Source organism: Dipodomys spectabilis, unplaced genomic scaffold (genome assembly GCF_019054845.1).
Source record: "Dipodomys spectabilis isolate Male_0828 unplaced genomic scaffold, ASM1905484v1 ptg000297l, whole genome shotgun sequence".
Taxonomy (NCBI): domain Eukaryota; kingdom Metazoa; phylum Chordata; class Mammalia; order Rodentia; family Heteromyidae; genus Dipodomys; species Dipodomys spectabilis.
The window spans coordinates 11,790,005-11,802,476 of NW_024870974.1; the positions used below are offsets into that span (position 1 = coordinate 11,790,005).

The window sequence follows — 12,472 nt, forward strand, 5'->3', positions numbered from 1 at the left end:
TTTTTAAAACCCTTATTATTTATTTTCTTTCCTCAGGTCCTCTACAATTTACTTTGCTATAATAACATGAATGACTACAAATGGCCACCTGAAATTACTCTGCTTGACATTGTTATAATTTGGAAAGAAACCTCCAATAAAGGTTTAGGTATTGAAGGTATTGTTCCCCAGTATTAATTTTTTTTTTATTTTGGAAGGTAATTCAATCATGAATCTCTAAAGGCTTTGACCTCATCAATTGATGGATTTAAAATTCCACAACATTATTAGGAAATGGTGGGAACCTAGGATTTGGAGCCAAACTGGAGGAAGTGAATAAAGGCTGCTTGCTCTGGAATGGTACATCTTAAACTGTACCTCTTCCCATTTCTTTGCTAGCATGAGGTGAGCTACTTTCTTCAACATATTTTTTTTCCCTACCATGATATATTACTTTACATCAGACCCTAAAGCAATGAGGCCACATCAACATGAAGAAAAACTACAGATACTGTGAACCCAAATAAATCTTTCCTCTTAAGATTGTGTTTTTTGTTTGTTTGGGTTTTTTGCAGGCATTCTGCACAGTGACAAAATGGACTCACACATTTATTATGGAAGTACACAAATATGTTTGAAATTCAAAGTAAAACTATTAAAATATTCTCTGCATTAGGCTTGTTTTATACTTCAATTTGCATAACAGCTTCCCTGCAAGCACCTTCCACTTTGGACTATATTTATCATACATAATAGGTACTTTTAAGTATTATACATTTGAAGATGCAGCATAAAGGAAGAAGAAATGAGTTTAGCCAATCTTACTACCATATCATTACCAAGAATGAAAGAAGTAAACATGTTCTAAAATGAGATGAGACTTCTTCAGAAAAATATTACATAATATCATGTTATTGAAAAAAATAACACTGATAATTCAAATAAAACCAATGACCAAGTTTTTGGAGTTAAAATTTGCCCATGTGTAGGAGGAACGAAAATGTACAAAGCGTAGAGTGATAACCTTTTAAACCATCATGTCAGAAATAAACTCAAATAGCAAAGTGGATGCATCTTTCAAATCATAAAGCTTTCCTTGAATTCATTTCCATGTTTGACCTTCATGTATATTACTCTTCTACATTATGTTTCTGTACAACTGAATCCCATTTAGTTATGACTCAGTGCCTTATTTACTTCCCTGATTGTATTCAGCCTACACAAATCATCAGAAAGCTTTAATTTGGTCTCCATGGGCTCTCTGTACTTCCCAGAAATGGTAACAAGGTATTTTAAATCCTCCTAACTCTAAGTACGCATGTTGCAACATCACTGTTATTTGCCAAATGAATTATACTAGAAATATGATTCTCATCTTCCTGTGCTAACTAGCAGAACTGGCCTTGGAAAGGGGGGTAGAGGAGGCGGTGGAAAGTCAGGAAACATTTCATTCTGTAATGTCCCCACAACCAAAACATTCATGATCATGATGAAGGAAGATCCAGCAGGGCAAAATTATGATTATGACTAGTAGATTATAAGGTTCGAGTCAGAAGTATCCATAGAGCCCAGGCCCAGAGTTCAAACCCCACTACCGACAAAAAAAAAAAAAAAGAAGTATCCATAGAAACCACCAGGACAAGTAGAGGATGTTTGAAAGGAAAACAGGAAAGAGGAATGGAAATTTACAGATGCATAGGTACAATGGTGTTAAGCCATTGTCTGCTCCTCTATTATGAAGATTGTTTCTGATTAGCAGACACATAAGCCTACCATAATTACAACCACACATAATCATTACACAATAATCACATAATCACAGTTACCCCATTGAGTGAATATTTGTCTACAAAAATGTAGATAAATGATGAGTCACAAGGTATGTTCAAGACCCACAGGTAGATAAATGACATCAGACTTAAGCCTTCTGTGCTAAACCAGAGTTCTCAGGGTGCATAAGGAGGGTTAAGGACTAAAACATGGCTGAATAGAACTTTATAAGGACACAGTATCAGAACATTAAGAATGAGATATGCACATAAGGCCAGAGCTCAGCCTAAGATAAGAGAATGTTGTTCAAGATAAACAGGAACGACTACAGCAAAGCCAACGGGAAGCACTTTCATGTGCATAGTAATTCAATCGAGGCTGAACTCTTACAGGCACTTTAAAAGCGCTTTCTTTTTCTCCCTGAATATGCAGCTTTTTCTATGTTGCTTTTGGCATCTTATATGTTCTATTTTTAAAATGCAAGTTCCAATGATAATGCTTTGGAGAATTCCAAGACCATTCAACAAAATATCACAAGAGCATAGATAGCTACACATAGTGTGATGCCTATAAAATTTAAATATTACTAGGAAAATACATGTAAAATTAAATGTCAAACATTGAAAAAGCAGGAGGAGAAGTTATTCTCCATACTCAACCAAGCAAACTGGATCAGGAGAAACGTAGATACTGATAATATTGATAATATTTTGAAATCAGAAAGTCATCCTTGGTTTACCAACATATTTTATGACTATCCAATAGACTTCCATTTCAACTGCAGTCTATAGTCAAGTGGAGTTGTTGTTGTTGTTGTTATTATTATTATGTGCACGTGTTAGTACACATAAGCTTAGGCCCTAGGTGGTATCCCTGAGCTTTTGTGCTCAATACGAGTGCTCTGTCATCTGAGCCACAGCTACACTTTTGTTTCACTGTTTTTGTTTTTTATGTAGCTTATTAAAAATAAAAGTCTCACAAACTTTCCTGCCCAGGCTGGCTTTGAACCACAATCTTCAGATCTCAGCCTCCTGAGTAAATAATATTACAGGCATGAGCCATTGGTGCTCAGCTGTAAATGGAGATTTTAATCTAATAGACCCCATATTCATAGTTACATTAAGACATATAGATGAATCTTTTACCACATCAGTACCAAAAAGACTAATTAAGGATGGAGACATCTTACTACATTCATGTACTCTATGTATAAATTCAGAAAGCAAAGAATAAATGGTTGCTATTATTATGAACAACACTTCAACAAGATCCAAAGAATAAATTTTTACTGCCCTTAAACACAGCTTGCATAAAAATCTGTTAATGATTGTTCTTTAAAAATCAAGACCCAGAGAAGCATATATGTAGTTTATGGTTGAACTTACATACCAGTACATAATTATTGTGAGGTAAGAGATCTCAAAGGAAAATGGCTACAAAATGAAGGAAGAGCGAGTTATACACATCTGAATTTCAATCTTCACTTGGAACCGGTAAGCTGTTACTTTAAGAGTGTGGTATTAAATGAAACAAAGATAACATTAACATGATGGCAAATGCAGAAAAATTAAACAATGCAACTTGTAACCATATCAATATTTAGTTAAAGATGACAGCCGCCCATTTCTGTTTTGAAAAGGAAATTTTCAAAAGGTAGATCACCCTGTTCCTTTTGACTATTAGTGTACTTTAAAGTCTAAATTATATATTGAAGGCAATAGTATCTTTTATGCTTTAAAACTCCATAACATTCCTCAGATATATTTAATACTCTCCATAACATACTCTGTGTTCTTTATTTTATTATCCTCTGTTATAGCTGGCCTAGTCTTGGAACAGCATAAAGCATTTAATCAGTACTTGGATGAATTTGACTGAATACTCTCCAAATTAGATTGCAAATACCTATTACATTAATTCCCTTAATGGGCAATTCTCCAATGGCAGGGTTGAATGAAATGTATAAGGTAATATGTAAGGATGGCAAATCTTATAGACATACATTTATTCATACTTTAAAGAGTATTCCATATTACATGGCAGGCACCTGTGGATTTCCAACCACAGGAGTCAGTTGGTGAAATGTGGTTGGTAGTAAGAAAAAAATGACAGTCCTTGACAGGAAATAGATGGGAAAATGGCTGAGCTAAAAATTCCCAACCCCTAGATGATCATGGACCATGAAGTTGTAAAACAGATCCAGGTGTTTGGAGATAGCAGGTTAACTGCATTATTGATTCTCTCCACACTTCATATATGGAGATGAGCAAGAGCTCTGCTGTGCCTTGAGGCTAGACCCTGCGATTCAAAGCGAAAGTGGCTTTGACTCTCAGGTAGGGAAAGAGCAATGAAAGTAGCTTTGAATCTCAGGAAGGGAAAGAGGAATAATAAAAACCAGATAAATAAATGAATGATAAGAATTAGATGTATATAATATTTATGTATTTTTTTAAAAAAATTCTAATCCACCTAATTCTGACGTTTAATCTATTGTCAGGCATTTCAGAATAGTAGCTGTGATTGGAGCTATCAAAATTAGTCCAGGGAAACACAAGTTGATGAATGATAAATCCTGCAGCCTTATGGTAGAATAGTTGCAGCAACTAATTGCAACAAGTGGTTGCAGAGGATTTTGGAATTATTAGGGCTTTATCACAATAAAATATCCATTTTAAGCACAGGGAAATGTAAATTATGAGACTAAGCCTAACAAAAAGGATCAAATAGTGCAGACACATAAATCATTCTTTTACATGTACATCCCTTTAAATACAAATATATTCAAAGCATTCAATTTTTATCATTATCATCACCTTATTGATTTTTAACTATATGGTTTATAGTGGTGAGCAACAGATTCAAAAATGTTGTGATGGCTTTACATTTTCTTTCATATAAAATAATTTATAACTAATTTTTCCTCTTATATACCTCATGGCTTATGCTTACAGGTATTTTTCTTATGTGAGCATTTATTTCAAAATGTTTTGGCAGAATCTTACCATTTATTATCATTGCATAATGTTTTATATCCTCTCTGACAAGAATCATAAGAATTCATGAACAATACTATATTATTTGTGAATTTATCTTCCAAGGTGAGTTTTTTCAAGCACCTTCCTTAATTCCCCTGGCTTAGTTTTCTCACAAATTTTCATTTTTCCTGACCAAAACTTGTCTCAGTCATGAGGTTACAAGATAAGGTATTTGCTTCTACTTTTGACAGATTCATCTGTGTCTTTCATACCATGCAATTTTATATCTATGACCTGAACAATACTTAGATTCCCAGAGAATCAATCTATAAAAGAAGAATAGAAGGGAAGTCTAACAAGAGCCCTCTGGTCCAGGGCCATTAAACTAGCTCAATGTCTTTTCTGAGTTCTAGTGATAATAATAAATTATTTGGTTTGTACTGAATAGGTGCATGCAGTAGCAGAACATAGCAAAGATGCCATGTATTTCTTTAAATTATTTCAAATTCAGTCAAAGGAAAGCTAGGAGTAATTTAAAAAATGTGAATACTCCTATAAGAATGAATTAAATAATGAACATTTGGATAAAGTTTAAAACCTATAAGTGTATTCTAAAGTGTCATGAAACTGAAGAGATGAAAGTGATTTTAAAAATACATCACATATGTTTTGAGTTCTTCATTTTTTACAGCTGAGAAAATCCAAGATTGAAAAAACAAGAGTGATTTATACCATGAAACTGAGTATATCATCCCAAGTGAAAGACCCCTACAATTATAAGCTCTGAATGTAAATAATGCACATCAAATACATATCAATCTGCTACCATTTTAGCTCCCCCACAGTACTTATGGAATACCTAAAATGAACTGTTATGTATAAGTATACACCTGTATACTGAAGACTAGAATAAATTCTGTGTGTGTTTTGTGTGTGTGTGTGTGTGTGTGTGTGTGTGTGTACAGTTAGATACTAGATGTAGCAAGAAAAATGTTGATGATGCGAACATCTTGGATAACATATGTTATCTATATATCCTTGTCTAATAAAAACTTACAATAATTATTCAATCTCTCTGAATCTCAATTGGTTCATCTATATACTGAAAATATTCCAATAGAATTACATTGCTACATATAAACCCCAATTGACAGGTTTTGAAAGGTAGGATAGTTCTTTTTTTCTAGTAGGATAGTTTTTTCATATAATAGAAAAATCCATCTTTCAACTACCAAAGCAACTGTCAAAAAGAAAATGCCTCCAAAAATTTGTTCTGTTAAATGATAAAAACTTTCATCTTCTTGGTTAATATTCTAAACTGTGGAACAAAAAAATCTTAACAAATTATCTACAGATGAACTGAAATATATAGAAAAATAAATTTATCAAAACAGCTAGTTTGTTATCATGTTACTTATAATAAATACCTTTCTACTGCTCATTTATTTAAAAGTCTAATATAGATGTAACAATAAGAAATGCAGTAAAAAACTAAGTGATCATCAGAGAATGAACTATTAGTGATATTAGAGATATTTCACCCTAGAAACTCGCTTTTAGGAGAATAATAATTGACTAAAATGCATTATAAGCAAAGCCACCAAAGATGATTTTAATAATACCAACTCTGGGGATTGAACAGGCTGTTTACTAGTAGGACCCTCTCTCTTTTAGTAAGAAACAAAGACAACAGAAAGACAAAAATAAATTTCTATGAACCAAACCAGCTCTTAAGATGACTAACTGGTGTAATTTGGGGAGGGGAAGGGAAAAAACAAATTGTTCAAATAGGGTTACAAGTGGACCCATTGCAACAATGAGATGTACAAGACGTTATGTTGAAAAACAAACTTTACAACTTAGGCATGGGTGTGGGGGGGAGGGGGGCGGAGATGGGGAAGGGAGGAGATGGGGAGGGATGGTAAGGGGAAAGAAAGGAGGAGGCAACAATGCTCATATAATTGTAACCCCGCTGTATGGTATTTTCACAATAAAAAGCTTATTAATAACTTAAGACATGCAAACTAGTAGATTTAATGAATATGTATTTGGATTAATCTGATATCATTAATTATTCACCAAATACCTACATGCATCATAATTTTGTTTGCTCAATACTAGAATTTCAAAATCAGGTAGATAGATAGTTAGATACATACATACAGATAGATAGATGAGAGAGAGCCCAAAATCATGGATTACCATAATTCTGAAATGACAGTAGATCAGTAATCAGTACTTTATCATTAAATTTTTGTCTCTGATAAAAATAAAAATGTAAGTTAATTTTAGATTATGGATTTTAATAGCATTGCAATGAAGATGTGATAAAAAACTGCTCATCTTCGATGACACATTTTCTCCTTAATTACTTCCTCTTAATATTTAAGAGAGTAGTGCCTCTGAATTATTTCTTGTTCTTTTGTAACTTTCATATTTTTCCCTTTATTTTTCAAGCTGACAAGAGCCCTTGAAATAACTATTTTTACTACCAAAGTGAATCTAAAGCCTCTCTGGTGCGGAAGGGGGAAACAGATGATCTCCAAAGCTTCTTGGAACTAATTTCAGGTTCATTACTCAGAGCAGACCACCAAAATAACTGGTCCAGAGCATCCTGTTAGGAACAGCAACCCAGCAAAGTACCAAGCTTTCCTCCAGCTTTGATAAATACCTAGTGGTCTCTACCTGGGAAACATTTTCTGTCTCACTCTGATTTCAATGTCACCATTCCATTCAAGTCCTTATAATTCTTTTTGAGAGACATTTTTGTTTCTTGAAGTTAACCAGCAGCAGAATGGTTACACAAAGCAGTGCATAAAAGGGTATCACTGCAATATTTTTAAAATCTGTCTTAACTTTTCAAATTTAGTCTAAGAAAGGCTACAAGGGCATACTTATTCTGAATTCCTTTCTAACTATTGCTATCACGTCTTAATCTGCTACTGCTTTTTCCAGCCTAGAAAAATTTACAAAATGATATTTTAACTGAAATTCACATAGAGTTCCTCAAAAGAGAGTAGTGAAAATAAATTGGTTCTCAGGCTTTTCCTGTTGTCATTCTGGCCAATAAACCTATAGATTGAAAAGAGATCAAGAGAACTTAAAAAATGAGTTAACATGTGATTTCTAGTTGGTATATTTAAAAATTACCATGTATCACTAGCTGTGGTTGGCTTATGCCTGTAATCCTAGATACTCAGGAGGCTGAATGTTGAAAGTCACAGTTCAAAGCCAGCCTGGGCAAGAAAGTCTGTGATATTCTTATCTCTAATTAAGTACCAAAAGCTGGAAGTACAGCTGTGTCTCAAAGTGTTAGAGTACTAGCCTTCATCAAAAAGCTCAGAGATAGCACCTAGCAGTAAGTTCAGGCCCCAGGATAAGCATACATAAAATAATTATCACATATCTTTCTCAAATTCTAATTTATTATGTTGCAGGTAACTGTGAATTTTAACTTTTGATAGCTTTTAAGTATTTCCATACAAATGTATATTTATGATATGAAGCCTCAAATTCTCAGGATAATGTAAAGTGTAAATAGTTGAATGTTTATTTCAATGTGACTTTTGTACTGATATTTTCTAAAGTTAAAAGCCATATTATATTCTATATTATTTTGTTATTCTAAAGTTATTTTTTCATAAAATAAGTCTGTTCATTATTCATTATTTTCTCTATCAAATTAAGAATTAAAAACATCTCCATCTGCCTCATCTCCATACTCTAATAGAAGCAAACATAAAATTCAACAGCAATCAGATCTACAGATCAGAAATAAATTCCAGTGAAAAATCATCTGCATATCAAACAGATATAATAGTAGATGAAAAGGAAACTTATTTCAGACAATTAAGTTTCTTTTCCTTTACCCTTCCATGTTTCTTTCCTGCCAAATTTAATACCTCTGATGTGGTGTTTGTCTTCCTTTTCTTCTGCCAAATGCTACTTAAAATTTATTAGTGCAAGTTGTTCATGTGTGTAAGTCAATTTGGGACTCTTTGTATTTAGTCTAAATGAATTATCACAATAATATATCGAGTAAACAGTGTCATAGTCTGGGTTTCGTTAACAAGATGCCTTACACCAGGTGATTTACAAACGACTGAAATTTATAGTTCACAATTCTGCAGGTAGAGAAAGCCAAGATCAAGACACAGCAGATTCTTTGCCTGGTGAGGTTTCTCTTTATTTTCTGTTCCACAGAGTCCTTTGTGTGTTCTCTGAATAGGTAAAGGGATGGAGCTCCTTATTTTTAGGTTTCTGTCCGTCGTGGGACCTGAACTCTGGGCGTGGGCACTGTCCCTCAGCTCTTCAGCTCAAGGCTAGCACTCTACCACTTGAGCCACAGCACAGCTTCCAGCTTTTTCTGCTTATGTGGTGCTGAGGAATCGAACCCAGGGTCTTACGCATGCAAAGCAACCACTCTATCACTGAGCTACCTTCCCAGCCCTAGAGCTCCTTTTGTAAGGACACAAATCCCATCTGTGAAGGCACAGTCTTTATGACCTATCATCTTCAGAATGTTTAACTTCTTAAAACCATCATTATGAAAATGAGATTTCAACACAGAAACTTGAGAACACCAAAATTCAAAACCTACCAAGCAGCAACAATCAACATTTTATAGAAGGTGCTTAGCATTCATTTAGATGAATAGCATCAAATATAAAATTCCAAAGGTCAACTCTTCATTTAATAAGAGATCATTAATAGGCAAACATTTCCTTCTAGTAATGTTATTCAGTGAGTAAAAATGATTTGTATTACCTTACATTGATTAAAACTTTTAATTCACTCAAGTAAATAGAGCATAGAGGAAAATACTTAAATTACTTTGGAACTTATACACACACACACACACACACACACACACACACACACATACATTCATACATACATACAGCCTAGGTCAGTATGTTAGGATCCCAGTACAAAATCTTTGATTTGTATGCAATGCTGAAAGATATTCCTTTTGGCAATACATTTGTCATGAGCACATCTAAAGTGTCAGGCAGCCTGTAAGAACACTACTCAAGGTGGCAGTTAGCCCAGAGAAATCCAAAGTAAAAACTCAAAGAGAAAATCATATTTTAAAGAAATGCTTCATTTATATTGAAGTCATGTCCTAAAGGATTTCTGTGTAAATATTTCTGTCTACTTTGCTATCATATTTCAATTAAACCGATGGCTTTCCACTTTGGGTCTTCTCAAAAGGAGAAGACAGCTTAAAGACCTGCAGAAGAACACTTTCAAAGGGAAGTAATACCCAATTAGCAGCAACAATACAAACAATGCCATCCGCCTTCCATTTAATTCCATCTAATTTCATTAACACTGAAATTGAACAACTTCCAATACATATAAGCAAAGAAAACAGGAGACTACTGGGTCTTACCTTCTTGAACGGCCTGGAAGGGGTTGTTGCCATCAACAAATGTCACCGAAAATGTGATTTTTTCAGTCTGTAAGATTTCCTCATTCTGATTGAGGTCGCCAACCGCTGTGCGAAACACCTCATCGTCCTTTTTAGCAGATTCGTCAAAAATTGCTCCTAGAAAGAAGTGAGTGTTGACGTTAAACAATAACATAAACATTCTGCAATGCCCTATGAAAACGTTATCTGCGTATTTGAAAAAAAAACTTACATTTTCACTTAACACATGCACTTTGTTATGGAAACCCACCTTAGTATAAGTCCCTTATACCCTAAGAATAACAAGAGTTATTTCTTCCGAAAGGAGATGATAAACAGCACTTCCATGTGCTTCAAGAAGAACTTGGATTGGACAATGTAATGAATTCAAAAGGACGTTGTACAAAGGGCAGAGTGAATAATACACGGGAAATCTTCCAGATTTTTACAGAGTCAGTTGAAAACGTTTTTTCCCCCTTTGAGTGATGGGACATAAATTTAGGAACATATCGCAGGACCCATTACAGAGCTTAAAGAAGTCAGATTTCTCTCATGATCTCATTTCTTTGGCTTCTTCTTTCCTTCTTTTCTCTTTTCTTCTATATTTTAATGAGCAGGATTTTCATTTCTTTTATAGTAGCTAATGATTTTAGATGGAAAATCCAGACCTGTGCAAATCCTTGAACTGAAGAACTAATGTAATTGCTGGGATTAGATATGGCACCTGTTGGACCCATACAAAAATAATGGTGATAAGCAAGCTAACTCCTTCTTTGGAGAGTTTCCTTATCTGTGGATATTGGCTACACACATCACTTCTAAGAAAAAAGTGCTCGATGCCAAATCCTGACTTGGGCACTTGTTAAACAGAGAACCTTGAGAAAAGTACTCAAACCCTAAGCTTCACATTCACCCTTTGCAAAACCAGATGAAAATAATATTGAGATGTAAAAATATTTACAGAACTCAAATAATAATATTTTAGATGTAAGTATTTTCTTTCTAGTTTAATAGAAGTCAGAACATTGGTAAGCTTAGAGACATGACAACAAATAAAGTCAGCTAGATACAGAAGAATAGTCTGTGACTTTACATACACTGGAATCCAAGAAGCCAGACCCAATGAGCATAATGTTGCTAGGAGGAATCTGTGTGTGTCTTGGGGAAAACTTGGAAATGTATGACAAACAGGACAAACTGGCAGTTGATAGGAATCAATCTAAAGACTTAATGTGCAGTAATAAAACAAAGGAGGAGGCAACAATGCTAGATAAGAAATGTACTCATTACCTTGCTCATGTAACTGCAACCCCTCTATACAGTATTTTCACAATAAAAAACATTTAAAAAATTAAAAACTACAGTGATTGATTTATATACTGAAAAAAATCAGTAACAGTGAATGTGTTGTAGATATTGTTACACTTTCAAATAAAACTATATGAAGTGATGAGTATATATTAATTTACTTGTCTCTAGGAATCATCTGCTTATATGTATGAATATATATACATATGTATGTAAAACAGCAAGTCATAGATCTTAAAAATATATGATAAATAATAACTACTCTCAAATATTCCTTGACTTTACTCATTAATTTTTTTCATAGAGTATGTTATTTAATTCAAAAAAAAAAATACATGATAAGCTGGGTGCCCATGGCTCATGCCTATAATTCCAGCTACTCACGTGACTGAGATCTGAGGATTAAGGTTCAAAGCCAGCCCAGGCAGGAAAGTCCCTGAGACTTGTATCTCCAATAAATAACCAGAAAACTGGAAATGGCTCTGTGGCTCAAATGGTAAAACACTAGCCTTGAGCTAAAGAGCTGAGGGTTAGTGCCCAGCCCCAGAATGCAAGCCCCATGATCGACAAAAAATAAATAAAATAAATATTACATGATATAACTCTCCCTGGCTATAGGATACTAGTAGAAAGACACATATAACTATATAACTTAAGGTTCCATGCAAGGAGTAATAGAGCACTGGGAGTCTCCCAATGTCTTTGTCTGAGTCAGTCACTAGGGGATGGTGACTTCTGGCACTGCATCCACAATATGGATCGCGTAGATGTATCTTTTGCACAAACACACATATATATGCAAATGCAGACCCTTCACATAACAACTCTCTTTATTGAATATATCCCACCTCCCAGCCCTCTAGTCAACGGCACATGAGAATACAAGTATATAACATGCAAGGCATGAAGCTATGTCCAGTTCTAATGAAGTATTGCTGGTCATTCTCAAACTCTAAGAAACATATGTATGGACATCACTTTCTTATTAACTCAATTACATTTGCATAGCATTAATATTGAACCCGTA

At 34.2% G+C, this 12,472-nt stretch overlaps 1 protein-coding gene across 3 annotated transcripts in view; it reads right to left on the minus strand.

Annotated features, from left to right (window-relative positions):
• The window catches only part of Grid2 (glutamate ionotropic receptor delta type subunit 2), a 1,058,508-nt gene that overhangs the window by 865,965 nt on the left and 180,071 nt on the right, over positions 1-12,472 (minus strand). For all 3 annotated transcript variants that reach the window (XM_042701886.1, XM_042701887.1, XM_042701885.1), the window contains exon 2: positions 10,120-10,275. In XM_042701886.1, the coding sequence (XP_042557820.1) occupies positions 10,120-10,275 (156 nt within the window). The remainder of the gene's footprint in view (positions 1-10,119; positions 10,276-12,472) is intronic.